This window comes from Apus apus, chromosome 8, assembly GCF_020740795.1.
Source record: "Apus apus isolate bApuApu2 chromosome 8, bApuApu2.pri.cur, whole genome shotgun sequence".
Taxonomy (NCBI): Eukaryota; Metazoa; Chordata; class Aves; order Apodiformes; family Apodidae; genus Apus; species Apus apus.
Window position 1 is genome coordinate 8,909,838 of NC_067289.1, and position 20,170 is coordinate 8,930,007.

Genomic DNA, 20,170 nt, shown 5'->3' on the forward strand with positions numbered 1-20,170 from the left:
ATGTTGAAGGGAAATACAAATCAGTGTTTGGATCATTCTGATATGTTTGTCTGATAACTAATTGTTATGGAGGATAATTTCATTATTTGACAGAGGCAAAACATCTATCAATGAGTTGCAGGCTAAGATACACAGAATTTCCCCGAGCTTTGAATTCTGTTAAAGGAGGAAATCATCTAAGGAAGCCAGTTAAATCAGTCTATAAAGTCCAAAATTGCACTGACAGAAAGGCAAGTTAACATACCTGGCTCCCCACACAATGGAGAGCCACGCATCACTACAATGTCTTATAACACACAGCAATATGCACAGCCTGGCTGATTCTTTTCCTCTCCGCTGTTTGACCCTTTTTCCCTTTGTGCTGCTTGCAAAGTTATAAAAGGTTGATGAAATTGTCTAACTTTCACAAAAAATGGGCCATGTTCAACTACTAGAAAGCTGATCATCCCAACAGGCGTGTTAGTTTGGGACTGGGAAACTCTACTGGGAAAAAATGGTTATTGGTGGATACCAAAAGATAAATGAGATGATCTTCACCCTAAAATCCTGAAGACTAATTTCTTCTTTTCAGGGTATCTCCTGCTCTCAAGCTGCACGATTCCAAAGGTTGTAGCCTTTGTTCAGCTTCAGGAGGTGTATGCAGGGGATAGGAAAATGAGGAGCAAGACAGAAACAGGCCCATGCAGCAGCAGAAAGGATTAATTAAATCTGGGAGAAGCCTATCTCAAGTCAGAACAGTCTTCCAGATTAAATGGAGGAGTGGAGTGCACTCTAGCAGCAGTTCAAGCAGTCTTATTAGCAGAGTAGAGCAGAAAATAGGAGGAAGACAGGAGGAATAAAGGGGGCAGCCCAAAGAAAAGCACATTTCTTCTTATACTAGATGGGTTAATATTTCAAAACAAGCTGGTGAAATCAGAGCCCACAACAATTTGGCTTTTAGAAAACAAATTATTATTAGAGCAGAATAATGATTACATTCAAAATAATGGACATTTGTACAAAAGTAGAGTCATACGGTCAGCAGTGGACCAAAACTAGTAAAAATACCTCTTCAAAGTACTGTAAGAATAACATTTTATGATGACAAAACCTGTAGCTAAAATACATGGTACAAAACAAGTGTGTAGTCCAGCAAGAAGAGAAACTAGATTAAGGGTAATAACAACTCTGAGAAACTCGTATGCAGAGTAATGCAAGTACAGAATTGTTAAACCCTGTGCTACATGAGCTGACCATCTTCACCATTATACAAACAAACCCCTCTAGTTATTGGTTTTTGGTATCTGAGGATCTGGCACACTGGGAAGCAGTTTCAGGAAGTGCATTTTACAGGTGCATACAGCAGTTCTCTCTCCAGGTCATTTTTAACATTAAAATGCAGGCTTGTTCATGTACTCTTCCACTGTCTAGGGGGGAAAGAAAGAAAGAAACAACTGATTCATTACGGAGCAGCATAGTAATATTCAAACAAACCTTCTTGTGCTCTGCTTAAGAAACTTAACAGTGTTTTAGAATCTAATCTTCAAATCATGACACACCACGATTGTGGCTAAACTCACTGGCCTTTGTACACAGCTGGCTTAGTTTCATGTGCAAATGCCAGACCACTGTGCAAAACTGTTCCACTCACAGTGTCCCTAGCCAGTTTTACCAGTGTGCAGTTTCCTTGAGGATTATAATGGATCCTTCACCAGCTAGGAAAAAATGAATCCCATTCACCTGCTTTTCCCATTCCTGGCTCAACGGTGCAAGTTGCACAAGAGAATTCTTGCAGGGTTCCCAATAAAGGTTACATACCTGTGCCCTGCAGAAAAACTACACAGGTGTTCATGGAGTTTGCCAGCACATACTCTCTTCAGTTTTAAGTGTTAATAGCAAGTTGTCTGTTTCCAATGTACTAGTGAAACAAATTAGTTTTTTCTGTATTTATATATACACATGTACACATAAAATATAATCTTAGGTTATGTTCTTATATTATATAAATATCTGAGATACGTCTTAAGCTAATTCTTAACATAATATCTCAAAACCTCTAGCAGATAAACTGGAAGATTGCAACAGCAGCACATGAAGTCTCCAGATGACTCTGCAAGATGCAAGAGGGATCCACTGAAAGTTTATGTATCTGCTACACTAACTGCACTGTTGTACCCACTGAAACTGAAGATAAGACACATTTGGGTAATTAAGTACTGGAAGTGCTTAGCTGTATTTTAAGCTCCTGTCAAACAAAGAAGATGTAGGAAGATGAGTTGTTTGCCTTTTGTCTTCCTCTGCCTTACCTCCTGCAACATGTCAGAGTCTTCTATGGCTTTCACTGCAGACCGCTTTGAAGTTTCTTGCACCTCTCCACCAATTATAAACTCATCAAGAATAAAATAAGCTTTTTCAAAATTGAAGATAATGTCCAGCTCGCACACCTGCCAGAGGAAAAGGACACCCACACTGAAATCACTTTTACAGCATTATAAGCACTAATGATCAAATGTATTCAACACAGGCACTCCTGTGGCAGGTAGCAGGGAGAAGAAGGTACTGCATAGTATGTAATATTGCAGCTTCTGCACGTAGTCTCTTCACATATATAACCCAGACTTACAGGAAAGATATTAATTCTCCTTGCTGTATATGGCACTACATTCACGCTGGTTTTCAGAGAAGAAAGCTGACTTCCTAGCCTACTAACCTTCTATTAGGTTTAATACAGCACTTGTAATGTGGGTTATATATGTTTGTGCACAGTTTCACAGAGCAAGACAAATCCCCTGTCCTAGTGACCTTGCAGTCACCAGCTGCTCTTTTGTTTTGAGGCCATACAAACATGAGTCACAGCACAGTGATTTAAATGAGAGATGAATTAAGGCAGTAAGAATATTTTCAAATATAGTAGTAGAAAAGATGGGTCTCTTGTAGTCTTTAAAGACTCACTGAAAGACTTTGGATGTTCCTCAAGTCTTTTCTTTAAAAAAAAAAAACAAACCCCAAACAAACACAACTTTATCTTTTTCTTCTTTGGATGTTCTTTGTTATTACACAATATTACGAAGCAAACAAAACCCAGTGTATCTGTAAAGGTCAGGAGAGAGAATTAAAGTACCACCACCCAGTGTTATTTTAAGTAATTTTCCTCAAGCTTTCCCTTCAAATTCTATTCCAAGAAAGATACACAAACTATCAAGTATAAATTTGAGGGGCGAGAAACGATGGAAAAACAATTTTATGATAGTTTCAGCACTATTTATAAATTATTTTAGCTATTAATTTCGATTAAGAGAGTCTACAGGGCAAGTAGTGCAGATGGAAACAAAACAAAACAGCTTCAGATAACTGCTTATCAGACAGCCAGGAATGCAGTTCATGGGAGAAAGAGAAACCTACATTTCCGAAGTATCTGTCCAGCAGCTCTACGTATCGATGAACGACCTCCAATGTCAGGAGCTCATTATCTTGGTCTTCTATTGCACAACAGAAATACAAACTAGCATACCTAGGGAAACACAGGCAAAAATGTGAGAGTGAACAGCTGGATCCTCAGTGCCCTGCTCACCTCTTAGAAGTCACACAATTGACAATTAAATGTTCATCTGGTCTCTAATTGCCTTTCATTCTTACAGTGTCCCAGAGCCCACTTTAAAAGATCAGATTTAAGCAAATTATTTAGTTAGAAAAACAAACACTAACCTTGGCAAAGTGGGATACATACCCAACACTGGTCTTAATAAAATAAACAATAAATTAGTAGGTCTCCCTTACTCCCTGCAATAGAACTACAGTAATGGGGTTAATTAAACTGTATATTGAGTTACTGCTCTTTATTAAAAAATAAAAATAAAAGTGGAGGGATTTATATCTCAGCAAGCCTGCTGGCTATCAAATGACTAACAGTGTTTTACACAGGGAGAGAAAGCATGAAGCTGCTCAGACCAAACAAACTTCATAACTAACTTGCAGCAAAACTTTATGTTTAAATCTGCCCAAGAAGAAAGTAACAATCCACTTCAACCCTGTGATGCTGTGGTTGGAGGCCTAACTTGCCACAGCATCTGGTCAGATGTTTACATGCATCACTTCACAATATGGAACTCAATTTTGGCTAAATGGGAGATGCTGCTTAATTTGTAGTGTGTTACACTGTGTGCTACAGCTTTACAAGAATTAACAGGCAGTTAATGCTAAGCATCATGTAACTGGGGACAGGTCATTTGTTTGGAAAAGGAAATGGGAATCAACACTTTCCAGGGTAACAAATATTGCAAAAATAAAATTTGACAAGACGTTGCAAGTGCCTCAGAACAGTCCCTGAAACCTCCCACAGAGTCTGATAAAGCCCAGCACGCCTCTGGGCAAGCTACCTTGGGGAATTAGAAGGAGCGGTGAGGCCTGCAGCCTTCTAACAGAATTTCAATTGCTAATACTTATGAGGTTGCTCTCATTTTTCCTCATTTGACAGATTGTACAAGCATTTTTCACCCCACTGTTTACTCTGCCAGTTGTCCAGGAACACTGTGCTGTTACACAGCTAGATTGCCGATGGCAAGCTCCTTCTGGCTTCAGCTAGCACTTGGGGCTTTGTTTGCTGTTTTTCTTAAAGTGAGCCTTTATTTTTCCTCTTCTAGCATATGTTATTTATATGAATAGCAATTATATGTTCTAATAAAATTACTCACACCTTTTGTAAACAAGCTTGAGGTCTTTCCAGTCAACAAAACTACTTGTTTTTTGATTGCGAGACAAAACAATCTGGACAATTTCTCGAATGATCTTCTTCTTCTCTTTCTCAGGTAGTGTCGTGTACCATTTCTGAAGCCTTAACTTCCCCTGCCGACTGAACAGCAGTATAAAGTGTATCTAGAGTAAACAGAGCAACATGGTTAATGTTGGGGCCACGGCTAGGGAAGAAGCATTCCTCTGCCTGGCACTGGCAATCCGAGAGCTCTCAGCTATGGCATCTCCCGTCCTGGTGTGAAGTTTGGGTGTGAGGTCAGGGAGGTCTGGAGAGACTGAGTGTGGGAACAGAGATCCCTCCTCTCCTCTTTCTTGCCCTGGCAACTCTCCCCTCCCTGTGGCACTTCTCCCCTAAGCATCCCCTTTTTATCCTCTTCCACCTGTCCTCCCTCACCTTGCACAAACAGCAACTTTGCTTCCTATTCCACCACCTCCCTGGGGAAGAGGAGGAGCATCACTACTTGGCAGTGGTGAGAAGAGGGCTTCAGCCCCTCCTCCAGTAAGATGAGACACCTTAGTCAAAGGAATAAAGATTTGTATTCAACAGGGCTAGAGAGATCAAGGATGCAGCGTGGCACAAGACTAAAAACAATAGTAACAATGATCACTAACAACCTTGGTACCTGAACTATTTCAGGTCACAAAGAAGGCAGCATGTTCCTAGACGAGGCTAATAGGACCAGAAGAAATTAGCTGCTGTGGAAAGGGAGCTTGATTTGTTTTACTAAAGAAAACACCAGATTATGAAACAGATGACTGCAATGACAAAGGACAGACCTCAGTGACCAAGGATATTACATTAAATAAAACATGGTATGTGCACTGTTCTAAAATTTCAATTTTAAAGCTAGTAATAATTTTACATGGCTTGACCCATTATTTTTTCACGCTTAGCATTAGCAGTATTATTGAAATACAGAAGTGCTAGCTCTTAAATGCCAATGGGCCTTTGGGAGAAAACTATCGATTCACAGTTATACAAATACTTTCATTAGCAGATTAAAATAACTGACCATACAAAGCCTTGAAGCAGTACAGTAAGCCATCTACCAGCAGCATGGAAATGGCTTTAGGAATGCAGGAAATCTGTTTGAGGATGACATCCATCTCAACGGGATCTCCTCTGCTAAATGGAAAAAAAAACCTACCAGGGACAGAGATGCTCCCAATGCCTGAAGACACTGTGAAGTGCCCTGTTCTTGGCAGGAATCCCCATTGCTTTTCTCTCCAGTACCAATGGTTGGAGGTCAGGGACTTGCAGGATGTTTCACCATAGTCAGAGCCATGTGCATGATGACAGGCAACCCCACTTGTCTCTACAGAGACAAGGCTTCTTTTGATGCTGGGAGGACCAGGGAGAAGCAGAGAAGCCTCATTTTCCTCACTTGCTCCCAGTCCTTGCAAACTCCTAACAGAGGAGCAGGCACATCCCTTGCCATATCCCCACTTCCATTAGCTTAGCCTTACCCTTCCCTGTAGCTTCTCAATCTACAGCCTAATCCCTTCTCTCCCTTGTTTTCTACTCCATCTTATTGCTGTTCCTATACTTCCACATTACTTCAACTCCCCAGTGAGGAATAAAGTTAATGTTCACAATTACTATCAAGATTAAAATGCCTATTTCTGTAAAGACAAAATCATTCTATGCTCTGGTGAAGTCCAAGCAGAGAAATACACCAGAGAAGCTTCTATGTAAAAAAAACACCCCAAAAAACAAACCAGAAAAACAGGCAACTGGATTTTAAACATTGCATTCATTCATAATTCAGAACCATTCCTTAACTGTTAAGTCATAGTTGTTGGGTAATCCAGAGAGAAGAGTTCTGACTATGGTGAGAAATACTTCAAATGTGGGATCATTTTAGGGAAAGATGGACTGTTTTATTCATATCTGCCTGTGGCAGGATCTACTGCTGGAAATATGGCTCTTGCCATCATTAGTCTAATGTGCTTGATAAAATTACAAGGAATTTGTAGCTGTCTTGTGTTGAGTCCTGTAATACTCTCCAGATGAGCTTGCTAAATAAAAACAATTATGCTGCTGGCAGTACACATGGCCTGATTACAGAGAAGATGAAAGCATCATGTTCTTGCCTTTCTCTGTTCATATTACCAGCTGGGTTTTGACATGGTAATACTCCAGCTGTCAGGGTTACTCCTTCCCAGTGGATGAAGGGACAGCACTTACTGTCCATACACTTGTCCACTGAAAGGAGCTGGATGGATGAAAGACTATTTTGCTTGCTGCACAGCATGTTAACTTCAAAGCCTTTGTATAGATGAGTGTCTTTTGAAAATAAGAGCATAGGTTCTGCAGATAGGAGCAGCAGGTCAGCAAGGGTCCATTTACAAGCAATCAGGCCAAGGCAGCAGCTATTTGATATACAAATTTCTAAAAACATGGTGAATCAGATAGGAGAGGACGATCGGACTCAATTGCAAATGCAGGGAATCAGTCAATGAATCCCTAGCAAAAAATGAGAGCACGTTCAGCATAACAAGTTAGTGCTGTTTGAGACATCCTCAGGATGACTACTATTTGCCTGCAGTGCTTTAATAGGGAAAGATAACAAAAGGGTGTTTCGGTTTGGGTTCAGCTCTTGGACCAAACAGACCTTGAATGTGAGTGTTTCTAAGTCATACATTTATCTCCAGGAGAGCAACTTTATGCCTCTAAAAGGTTAAATACCAACAAGCCAGGGACTAGTGTGAATGTGACCACTGTTTTCTGCTGATCAGTTTACTTCAGGATGCTAAGGTTCACACACAGGAAAGCAAGCTGCTCTCCATCTCATCACCAATTTCATGAGCAGAGGCAACATTCTTTGCAATCAGAAAATACCCATTAATTATTTTAAATGCATCAATATTTACATACAAGCTTCAAAAATCCTTTTTCGTCTCCCAACCCACACAACTTCATATGCAGAATATAACTGATAACCCATAAGGCAATTTTACCATTATAGAAATATATACAGCTAGGAAATAGACTGCAGGCTGTTTCTAATTTGACCATGTGCAGCACAATAGGGTACCCTCAAGCCTACAAACATATTATAGGCAAACTGAGAGCTCCTGTAACTAAACCATGTAGAAGTTGCAAATACTAAGGAAAAAAAAAAACAAACCTGTTTTTTCCCTCTTTTTCCTTTCCTAAGTCCATTCAATCTGGGGAACTCTCTAGGAGATACATAGTATTACATTCTCAAGAGCTTAAACGGCATAATTCCTGTAAGACTTAGGCATCCAACTGCTATAGATGCTGTTTCCTTCAGTTCAGCTTCACTCTGCCCAGCCACACTGACATGATACAACACAATCCTCTCTCCCCTTCTAGCTCTGCTCATTACAGCTTTCTGGAAAGATTCTGATGCACCAATAAACCTGGAAATGTTGGAAGTACTGCATAAACACATCTAACAGCTCATCTGTTCCTTGCTCTTTGGCTGTGTGAACTTATTTGCCTTCCTATAGTGCTAATGACAACATGGATGTTGATTAAGGAATTTTTGATTGGTTTTCAGCAGCCAGACTGCAAATAGAAGTAGATGATCCTGCAATGTTCTACTCATCTTTAAAAGTTCTAATTCCAGAGGAAAACAAAGGCAAATGACTTGCTTAGAGCAAAATACCTCTGAAGCAGGGTGTTTGCCTTCCTTTCCTCCCATTCTAGAGCACTGACTGTGACTAACAATCACCAGACCCAGGGGCGACGCCAGAGGGAATTTTTAGGTCCAAGCCTGAGTGGGTAGGGATGAGGAGGGCAGTTCCTGTGGGAGCATCGGCTGCCTGCACATGCAGAGTCTGTAGGAGACAAGCTTTAGTCTGGGAGCTGAGTTTAATTTTATTAGCTTGTTTTACTGCATCAGACCCAACAACCTACAGGACTGTGCAAAATTATCTCCATAAACGTCAGTAAGCAGCCTAAATGACTGCATTTTCTATTTGCAGGTAATTATTTTCTAGCTGGAAAAACAGTGTGAGGTTTGGGTTTTAAATCAAGCATTTAAACCAGATTTCTAAACCTGAACTCTATCCCCTCCCCATGCATCTCTGAATCAACTGCAGCTATCAACTGCAAGCTATAGAACAGGTTGGAAAGTTACGGGGCCTTCTGTTTTCTTGGGATCTACAAGCCTCTACCAGGATAGCAAACACCCTGAATTTCAGGGTTACAAAAAATCAAATAGTGGACTTCAACATGCAGTAATTTAACAGTAAAGAGAACAGATGTTAAAAATATAAAATACATTAAATTCTACTTACTTCACAAACAGCAAATATAAATAAAATATGTAAAATTAATGCACACTGTGATTTTTTTCACCTTCCTTGGGAGACCTTTCCCTCCTTTCACTAATGGGCTGTTATGATCTGATAAGCAGCTCACCCAAGCTTGTCTTCTGGACTGTTCCCTGCCAAGACTGGAGGTCCCCTTTGGTGCAGCTTTCCCCTGTATTTGGCCATTTCACACTCCAGACCTATCAAATACGTCACACTTGGCTCACTGGTTTCAAACTCTGATCACCTGTAGCTCTTACAGAGGTTTTAAAACTTAACCTAATCTGTACTGCAACATTTAGTACAACTGGCTAAAGGACTCCAGACTATATTCTAGTACATACAGAAAAACCACCTGTAGGGATATCAAATAAAGACTACACAGGAAGACAAAGCGACTTTGCTGACTCCCAGAATGCTGATTCTCCAGGTTAGCCACACAATGACATAGACATGGAAAAGATGCCACATTTCTTCCTGTGAGGTGAACTCCAGAGGTCAATACAGAGGCTTTAATTCATCCTTCTGTGAGAAGAACCTGTGCTAGGAATACTTCTCCTCCTCTCGTAATTCAACCTGCATAACATTTGCAGACTGGTTTCAAACCTGTTCTGTGGCATCTGGCTGTTCCAGGTTCCTTGGTGGGAGAGGAGGACAGGGAAATGGGAGGACTCCAGTGAGCCTAAGGGGAGGGAAGGCTGAATAGGACATGGCAGCTGGGAGTCTGTGAAAAGCAAAGATCCTTCTCTTTCTTTCCTGGGTGCTTGGTTTGTGCAAGGATTTGCTCAGCTAGGCAGCCCTGTTGCTTCAGCAGAACTTAGGTTTAGACTCCACTTCAGCTCTAATCTTTCCAAATTCAGTTATGAGCCCCCCCACCCTGAATCAAATCTTTTATAAAAGAGAGATTCCTAAAATTCACAAGTTAACTAAAATTTGCAAATTAGGCATTAGTATCCTCAACCAGACAGCCTGGCACAACTGAGAAACTTTCCATTTAAGCCTGCTGCTGCCACTGGGGCAACAGGCAATATATGACATGCTAATAAAGAAAAACTCAAGGACCACATAAAAAGGGAAATGGGATGAAAAAAGCCACAGCTTTGGCTGCTGACATGACAACAGCTGTTGACAGAAGACTGGGGAAAACCAGACTGACTGGCTGTACCTGGTTGAAAAGCAGCAACTTTTTATCATAAAATTCTCCTTTCACTTATTCTGACTTTCTTGAAGTCTGCTTGATCTTCTGGCATTGCTTTAGTCTAGCTGAGTCCACATTCTGCTTATGTTTTACTGTTTGTCATGGTTTCCTCCAGTATGAAAGAATGTCCTTCCCAAAACAGACAGCTGTCCAGAATCTTTTTATTAGCACTTATTCTTACATTATGCCTGAAAATGAACAAGACCTATTGTCATTAAATATTTATTTTAAAAAGTCTGGCCATCCAAATTATTCTAGTCATTAGTTGATTCTTTTTTTGATCCAAAACATTTCAAGAATAAAAAACTCCTTTCAGTTTTTGCTTTGAGTTTTTATGAAGGGAGAAGAGTAAATATTGAAGTATTTCCAAGAAAAAATGAATAGCTACTCTGAGCAAACAGACGGTTTGGAATGCCAGGCATTGCAGGGTGAAATGAGAAAGACGTACCAAATAGACAACTATTGACCTAACAGATTAACAGTCTAGCCACACTAGGAAGATCCAGAATAACATGACATGCAAGTACAGTTATGCTGGTATTCTGCTCCTGTGCAAAGTCCCCCCCTGGTAATCAACCTTTAATACATACCTTTTAGGATTTTAGGGACTTTTAAAGCAATTATGTAAAATCCAAGAAACAGACTACTTGATTAAAACAAATATTCATTTACCCTGTTACTAAAACTTACTCATGGCAGCACAGAAGCTGACAGATGTTTGTGAAATACTGCAGAATCTCAGCTTTAAAATTTAAAACATAGATAGTCTGTATTATGTAAGCAAGTAAGAAAAGGAAAAGTAAATGAAAAAACAGCAGCACAAAAGTAACCAAGTAGTGTATTGCTGCCTAACTGGCACAGAATACTTTCTCTCTTCATCTCCATTAGGAGCATTTCTGAACAATTTCCCCTAAACAATACATCCAAAGTCCATGCAATAAAAGCTGTGCCAGATCATTATAGCGACACGTGACTAGAGTTACACATTGATTTTATGCTTTTCATGATGCAGAAGTCAGCCTTATCCTATTACTGAAGATTTTAAATTGACCAGCACACTAGCATTTAAGGGATATTTACACTATATAGGATTGATTCAGCCAAGAACCTACTTGACAGCCTCACATGAGTTAAATAAAACTGTAATCAAAACAGTATAGCTGAGCTCAGGTTCTAAACCAAAAACATCTTGAAGCTCCCCCCACTTGTGATCCCTACCTAGGGATCAGAAAAGAAAGTCAATGGAAGCCGTAAGTGCCCCACAACCTCCCTCCAGCTTTGCTCCTGCTTATCGCTGCCTCCAGCAGGTCTGGTCTTCCCGACCTTGGCTCATTTCTCATGCACTGGTGGCATTCCTGCAACAACCCCCTCCCTACAGCACAGCATGCCTGTGCCTCTGCCTCCCCCTCGCAGGCTGCCGGGCATCCCACCAACAGCAAAGCCGCGTTCCCAGCACCTCTCCGGAGAGGAGAGGCAGCTCAGCTTTCCCAGGTAGCTCCTAGGAGGCAGATGCAGGCAACAACATCCATCTTTTACAGAAGATGATTATTCTCCATTTTCTTAATCTGTTCCTGCCAGTGGAATTGCTCCAATTTCTAGGCAATAAGCAAGAACAGATCCAGGAGGGGAGTTTGCGTAAGACCTGTCTCACACTCTGCAGTTTGAGAGCAGGCCAGGGATCACACAGCAGCCCTGTGAAGCAGGGACTGCTGGGGACAGATGGTGGCACGGATGCTAGCTGGCTGACCTTACTGAAAGCAGAGCAAGCTGAAGACACTCAGACCAGTTATTAACTAGGTAATCACATCCCTGCTGCCTCCCGGGCTGGGCTCTCAGTGGTGGTTTTGTTTATATATTTTTGGGAGGCAGTGGAAATCTTCATGAGGTTACTCTAAGGAGGAGACCAGGGAAGAGGCTGAACAAGCTGCTGAGAGCTCCCTCTGATTCACTATAGCCCCAATGTGTTTTACAGTCACAAAAAACCTTTTTCCCTGTCCACTCCTTGAACATCTGGCAGAGAAACAGAGATAAAATCTAGCTCAAAGGACTCTGGCAAAGGTGCAGGCTCTTTTATTCTCATTTCCAGTGTGTCTTATCAGGTATTTGCAAAGCCCTGCTATGCGAAGGCACTGCAGTGCCCTTCCCTTGCCTCTGACCTTTCCAGGAGCAAAGTTAAAAACGTCTGCTCTGGGACAGGGTGTGCACACCAGAAGGTTAGGAGTTGCCCTGGCTCCTTGGCTCGCTGACAGATAGTGTTCCTGCCCAGGGACACTGCAGGTCTGCAGCAGCTTCACACTCATTCCTCAAGCCCCCAATAAAGATGCTCACAGAAAACCTGAGCTCTGGAAGGACTGAAGATACATGTGAGTTAGGATCACATTTGTGAATGATCCTGAAAGAACATAGGAGTAATATTTTTTAAACACTGAAGTGTTTCATTTAGGCATTTTCAAGGGAGAAATTAGCAATATTCCTTTTTAAATGGCGTATTTTCATTAAGGTTAAAAACCAACATGGATCTGATAACCTAAACAGAAAAGAAGCAACCATTGTTTACAGAAGGAAGTGCCAGACCACAGGATCTCACAAAATGCTTTATGTTGGCCCAAAATTTAGCATCCAGAATGAAAAAATGGATCAAAAATTAATTCTGCTATTCATCTGGGTCTTGTCATGATACCTGGAGGAAAGGAGATACCTGAGGTACTGCTGCCTTCCTCATCCCCATCCCCTGAGCTGGGTGGCTGTTGAGTTGTGCAGTTCCATGTAGCCATTCCCATGGCTTTTCTGGAGCAGACAGGCAGACACTCATCCAGCACTACATGTCCTCCTTACAGCATGCAGCATTCCAAGACAAAGGCACAACTACATTTTCTTCAAACAAAAATGATTCAGTTTCTCATTCCTTTGTGGTTTGTGTCTATCGCTTGCCTCAGGGGACTAAGCAAAGGGTGATGACCATGCAGGAGTTCCTGTGTTGGTTATCAAGCCACTGAGAAATTAAAGTATCTGAGAAGAACTACCTTCAAGCTCGAAAAGCAAGCAGCAGGGCAACAACAGGCATCTACTGGCTAGTGAAGAGGGATTTCAATGCCATCTCTTATCAGGTCTGGACAGAGGATAGCAGATGGACAACCTACACAAATGAAGCAAGTTGGCAAAGAAAAAGATTGGTGCATACAGCACCTGGGGTTACCTCTGTGATACCGAGAAACATAAATTCAGGACATACTAACCTAGAAAGACATGTTTGGCCAGAAGGGCACGTCAAGCTTGCCTCCAAACACACAAATATTTTTGCTTTCCCATCCTACCTCAGTGACTCAATGCTATATTCCAAGACTGGTTCTTGCACCTCTCTAAACTGCAACATTTGCAAAAATGCAAAGGCCCAGGGGTGGCCACTTAAGAAAGCATTCAGCCAAAGAAGCCAAGAAGATGCAGATGACAGCCTGTAGGAATAGGACAGTAAGGAAATGAATGGACAGGGATAGTAATTAGTAGCTGTGCATATGTGGTACAGAAAGAATTCTTTTTGGAGTAGCAGTATGGTTTTAATTTAGGCATCACTGGAAAGACTACAAGGGGCTCACCTAAAAGCCTGACGTATATGCCAAAGCATGTATCTTGTAAGTACTTCAGGGAAGAGCATCTCTACCTGCCCTCCCTGACCCATCAGTTTCCTCAGTACTTTCATAATTTTGCCCCTTTGCTGCTCTTGCACTTATCTGATGCCTTCAGAAGGCTGAAGTTCTAGGGCATGGCTTATAGAGAATGGGACTTTGAAGCAGTTAAAGATACAGAAAATCAGCAAGTATTTTTCATGGTCCACGTGTTTGGTAGCATTTTCATGCCTCCTCCTAGCCCAGGCTGCCCATGACCCTTCCAGCTCTCTTCCTGCATTTCCCTACCCAGATGCCCATGGCTTTCTCCAAAGCCTTCCAGGCACTCCACATCCTAGTAACCCCTGGCTCTGAGACATGTCTCCAATTTCCTTATTTGTTTGTGAAGATATTAAATAAAAATAAAATACTTCAGCAAAGGATCAGCAGATTATCTATCATAACATTTATTTTTCTTTCTGGAAATAAGCTCATTACCCAGAGACAGCAAAATGTGCACTGCAATTACTGCACAGCCAGCCAGTTCAGAGCAATGGTGAAAATCTGTCATGATTTTGAGTACTTCAGAGAGAACATCCAAAACTGGAAGAGGATCACATCAACAATCAGAGATTACAGACTTCCTGAGAAGAGCCCTAAAAAACGTTTTCTCCAGTAAACTCCATAGCATGGTATTCAGAAGTCCAACTGAATCACAGGGAACAAATGAATACCAGATTGTGGATCACCCCCTAAGCAGTACTCTGATCTGAGCAGCTTGAAGAAGGGGAGATCAAAAGTAACAGGGCATGTGTAAAATCATTCTGGTTGTCCCCTCCAGGAACCACAGGTTTAAGTATTCAGGGCCAGAAACTGGATCCAGGCAACCCATCCTCTATGCACTGCCTAACTATTAGGACACCCACAGCACCCTTGGCAGCAGATTAAGAACATTCATCTCCATTGTGTGAAAAAAGTATTCCCTTTTGTTTCCTTTACATTTAGTGCCTAAAAATGTCACAGGATGTACCTTGACTTTTCTTCTAAGAACCATTCTTTATCGTGTTAATTACTTCATGCATTTCCATCACTTCCCCGATAGTAATTTCTTTCCAAGATGAGAAATGCATTTATTGAGGGTCTTCTAAAAAGGATACCATTTCATCACCATTATCTACTCCCACATTAATAGTTCACAACATGATAAATAAAGAAATATCACATGGACTCTTTTTTGTTGGTTTTGTTTGTTTTCATGTAGGATGTCGCCTCAAACAAGAATCACTTATTTGAAATTTTCTCTCCTTTCCTCACATATTCTAATCTGCTGTCCTTCTTGTCCTTCAGAGGTAAATGCCTAGAGGCAAGGTTCATTGCCTTTGCTAGGGTGACAGACAGCTGTATCACGGAGTGGAGAAACACAGTTGTTCTTCAAACTGTAGATAGTAAATTCCATGCACCACTGAAAATACCTTTTGCAACTCTCTGCCTATTTTAACAATTAAGAGCATCGAGACTGTTGGCAAGGACAACATTCAGAATAGCTGAGAGTTAATTTCCAAATACCAGGCAGGTGTCAGCAGCTGCAGTCACTTCCAACTATTATTTCCACCTAGCTTCTAGATCAGCGACTGGTGTCAAATGCCTTGCTAAGTGGAAACAGTGCTTGCCAACTCCTTTTCTGTTCAGGCCAAATATGCTGTTAGAGCCCCTGTGCCCAATGAGGTTCCTGTGGTCTTTCTCCAGGGTTTCAGATCATTCCCACCAAGTACTAATTTTTCACACTGTACTGATGAGCAGCACAGGTAGAAGGGAAGCAGGTCCTTTACCATGTAGGCATCAATTCTGCACTCAAAGTTAGGCAGAGCCATGCACTGACATGAAAGCAACACTGCAAACACTGAGGTCGCAGTAGGATCAAGGTGTTGCAACATTTGAAGGCAATGAAAGACTACAGCTTTAGCTTTGCTAAAGACTCTTTCCTGAAACCTCCCTGGAAATCTGTGACAAAGCAAACAATTGAAACAGCCCTCCTGCTAAGACAAACACAAGAACCTTCCATTCAGATCTCAAAATACAGAAAAAGGTGGCAAGGACAACTATGTCATGCCAAACCCAAGGAACCAATCTACAGAGAGTTCAAATGACCTGTTGAAAGTTTTTTCCTCCTGAGCCTGAATAAGGCTTATTCTTGGTTTGTAACCCAGTAACCCTTATTTCTTGACACACAACCCAGTGTAACAAGCCCTTCACAGAGACTGGATGACAGACAGAGGAATTTTAAGTGAAAGAGTACCCTGACAAAAGCACCCTTTCATCAGTACTGGTTCTACAGCAGGAGAATGGGGAAAGGCTGACAGCACTAGTTAGTCTAATAACGCCAGCAAGGGTTTGTACTATGACCTCAAGAAAGGGGAACAAAAAATTAATGGCAAGAATGCACACTCACCTTATAAAACTATAACGATCAGTGCTGCAGACAGTCTCCAAATTGCCAATAATTACCAATAAGTAGCACTATTGTAAGCAGCACTCCCCTGGGACCACTGTGAGTGCTTTGAAAACTGGCATTTGTAAAGTGAATCAGGGAGAGTTCCGAGATCAGTTTCCCTGAAATCAGCTCCCATATTACTGACCTTCAAGGGTAAAATAGGAACTCCAGTTGTTTACATAAGCTCTACCCAAGGGAAACAGACATGTAAGGCTGTCTCAGGGTGTAACCAGGAAAGTTATATCCATATGGCGACTTAAGGTATGGAGATTGCATAGCCATCTGCAGATTCATTACTGTGCATACTCTATTTGCAAGCATAATGACAGGTACACCTTTACAAATACGCTAGACTAACACATATTTAGCATTCTGGCTAAACCACTGAAAATAAACAACATAGCTCTGCCTTTGAGGATGGAGACAAACAACAACACTTGGCCTCTCTGCTGAAGGAGCTGAGAGACTTCTGGTCAGCTGCACTGCCAGTAACTGGCATTACAGATGCACACAACAGGCAAAACTGTGCAAGAAAGAGGCTCAGGGCAGGCTTGCAGAACCTGCTCCAAGTCTGAATTATCAAGCAGTGAGATGGTTTCTCAATTAGGAGGCATCACTGACCATCTTACTGCTTGAGAGCCCACAGCTCTCCTTGGGGAAAATCTAGCCATTATTCTGAGAATATTGGTCATCGTGCTTAACAAAAGAGAATAACCACGGCAACCTTTTCTGATACCAGCAAACCACCAGCAAGCACAGCACCAAAGGGCCTCTCTCCCTGGATCCTGCCCATCAGCCCTTGAACCTCAAGAGCTGCTGCCCCTTCCAAGCTGAAGTGAGCTGCTGCTGCCATCTCTGCCCAGCCATGGAGCTGGGTGGACACACAGACTGGTCGCCAATAGACAACATATGAGGAACCAGACACACACAGACACATTACTTGATGGAAAAGCAGAGTTAAGTTCCTATAACCTCCCTACAATGAGGCAGCTGAGCAGAGACAGCAAAGCTGGAGGCAAGGCTGCTGCCCAAGCTCTCCACTTACCTGTCACCACACTATACACATGGGGAAAAGCTCTTCCCAAAGCTCCTGTCACAAGAAAACCCACTGCCCAACACTGCCCGGCTCTGACACCAGAGCCAGCAGAGACACAGATCCACATGAAACCACCTTCGGTCCTTCTCCAGGCCACTGGAGCTGACCTGATCCTCAGCTCCTCAAGTTACAGGAAGACTTCAAAAAACTGCTCCGTGTAAAAGCCTTGTTTTCCTGGTTGGCTACAAAAGGCGACCAGTGCGACCCAAGCTCACCCCATGGGTCGGAAAACAGAAAGCAAAAGAGCTGTGCTTTCATTTCCTCAAAACAGGTACAAGCCTTGCTGAAACCTCCTTGGCAACAGCATTTCGGCTTCTCGCAGCAGCCAGCACGGCCCTAGCAGGCAGGCTGGCCGGCACTTTGTAAAAGAACGCATTTTACCTCTATTTAAAGCCAACTGGGATTACTCCGGCAAAACCATTTCTCAAATAAAGTTTCCCCACGACCAAGCAGCCGCTGCCGCCCAGCGCCGGGACCGGCCCGCTCCCCGGGCACCGCAGGCAGGGCTGCTGGGATGGCTCGGCGGGGACTTTGCCTTCCCAGGCGGCTCGCAAACATCTCTGTTTGCTTTGGGCTCTCGGGAAAGCGACGTCCAGGCTGGCCCCGCGCAGGGTCTCCCTCGGCCAAGCGCCGGGGCTCGGCTGCGGCCAGAGGAACCCGATCCCCGCGGGTGCAAGGGGAACGGAGCAGCCCCGCTCCGCCCGCTGCCCGCCCGGCCCGCCGGGGAGGCCCAGCCCCGTCGAGGGGCTCCGGCGCTGCCCGGCCGCGGGCCCGCGGGAAGGAAGGCGGTGGCGGCGGGGCTGGGGGTGCCGTCCGGCCCTGGCCGAGTCCGGCTGCCCCGGCCCACTTACCATGGCGCGGCGGCGGCGGGATGGGAGCCGGCCCGGCCCGGCCCGGCTGGCTGCCGGCCGCCTCCCCCCTGCCCTGCCCTGCCCTGCCTCCCTCCCCGCCCCGCGCCAGGTGAGGCCCCGCACCGCGCCTTCCCACAATGCCCCGACAGGGACTCCCGGGCGGCTCCGCCCGCTGCGGGGGCCGGGGCAGCCTGCGGGGAACGGGGCGAGGCGGCCCGGGGCTCGCTGCGGGGGCCGGGGCACCTTGCGGGGAACGGGGCGAGGCGTGGAGTGTGAGAAGGAGCGGCGGCCCGCACCCCGCTCCCCGCTCCCCACTCCCTTCCTGGGCAGCGAGGGACAGGCAGGGACGAAGAGACCCTGCCCGCACACGGGATGACCCCAGCTGTCACCTGTATGCGCGTTACCCGCTTCAAGGGCACCTTTCCTGCCACAGCGAAACCTGAGTTTAATAAAGAAAAGCAGTTCGTGTCCTCCATCGGCTCTAGTTACTGCCTCACAAGCACTCGGGCGCTACAGACGGCCCGGCAGAGCTTCAGGCACGATTGCTCTGCAGCCCATCTCCATCGAAACGAAACCCGAATAGTTTAAATACCGTAAATGGCTGGGCTTTGCTAACCTGTGCTTTTGACAGAGCTGGATGAGAGAGCAAGACATCATCTGCTCCGCCAGTAGATCAGCAAATCCCTGTAACCTCTGGCAGGGATTTGCTGATAAGCAACTGGTGCCAAAACAATGTGCAACATCCACAGACCCGGCACTTGAATCAAAAGCTCTAAATCCAGGCCTAAGGTTTCTCAAGCTCTTACCAGGAGTCTGGTCCAGATGCAAACTACCATATGAGCATAAAATTAGAAGAGTTAGTACGTTTAAGTCCCATGTTTGTAGTATAAAGGAGAGACTTATGCATATAGCCCTGAGCACGGTGTGTCAGGACCCAGCATACGGTTCCCATTTGCTCTGGACAGAGCTGTGCCCTGCTCCTGCTGCATCTGAGTCATCAGGAAGAAAAGGAAATCCAAGGGAGCTCAGGGACTCCAGGGGACACCATGGTGTCAGTGGCTGACACTGGTGGATCCCTTTATCAGCCTGTGGCTTCAGCAAAGGGGAAGCGGTCCCTTGGTGAGAAGCAATTATGCATGCATAGCTGAGAGGGCAACTGGCCTGAAATCTCTCAGCTGGAAATGCTTGTTTGCCAGAGCAGAGAGCATACACAGGGTGTGCTCCTCATGCTCATTTAATAGCGGGGAGGTAATTTCCAGATTTCTGTAAGCATGCATGACCCTCTCTGCCTGCCATAAGCTTCTCTTTGGTCTATATAGACAGGCTGTTCACATAGAGCCCTCCACTGCTGCCTGCTCAGTTCTGGTTTCTGCATCTACACTATCTACAGCCCACATGAACACCCTGCACCGCACAGCCGCGGTGCAGCGCCCGCCGAGCCAGGCTGCCAGACACCACTGGCCTTGCACCACCTTGTCTTCAGTAAGCCTGCCAGATACAGCTTTACTGCTAACCAGCATCTGTTAAAGGAGACCAAACCTTTTGCTGCATTCTGACAGATAGCTGGGATGAGTAACCAAGCCACACAAAGTGCCACAGTACCCAGGCTGCCTTCCCCTTCCCCAGGAGGTAAATACCTGGCTTGCCTGCAACCACAGTCATGCTCCTGCCCTTGCAGCCCAGCTCTAGCTACTGCAGCCCATGCAGAACAACAGAGAGCTGTCTCAGGACTTACACTCCAAGCATTCCTCAATGTTGGTAAACAGGGAGTGTCCACAGATACCACTGCAGCATTGGGAAAGCATTGTCTCTGTCAACACTGGGACCTGGATTTGCCTAACATGCAAGAATGTGGACACCACAGCATAGCTCACTACAGATGTGGAGCATCAACACTTCCATCTCCAAAATGAACACTCC

The 20,170-nt window shown here is 44.1% G+C and overlaps 1 protein-coding gene across 1 annotated transcript; it reads right to left on the reverse strand.

The window, feature by feature from the left end:
* Positions 1-928: 928 nt before the first annotated feature.
* Positions 929-18,328, reverse strand: AP1S3 (adaptor related protein complex 1 subunit sigma 3). Its single transcript, XM_051626384.1, has 5 exons — positions 18,251-18,328; positions 4,673-4,851; positions 3,382-3,490; positions 2,286-2,423; positions 929-1,406 (listed from the first exon to the last, which is right to left on the reverse strand). Exons 1-5 carry the CDS (start codon positions 18,251-18,253, stop codon positions 1,371-1,373), a joined length of 465 nt encoding a protein of 154 aa, XP_051482344.1. The 5' UTR covers positions 18,254-18,328; the 3' UTR covers positions 929-1,370.
* Between the last annotated feature and the right edge of the window lie 1,842 nt (positions 18,329-20,170).

Bases quoted from the DNA above. Each gene is read 5' to 3' on its own strand.
- AP1S3 (XM_051626384.1), bottom strand. The intron at 2,424-3,381 runs GTAGGTTTCTCT...TTCCTCTGGCAG, and splicing joins TGGACAGATACTTCGGAAAT to GTGTGCGAGCTGGACATTAT. The intron at 1,407-2,285 runs GTAAGGCAGAGG...TTTCCCCCCTAG, and splicing joins ACTCTGACATGTTGCAGGAG to ACAGTGGAAGAGTACATGAA.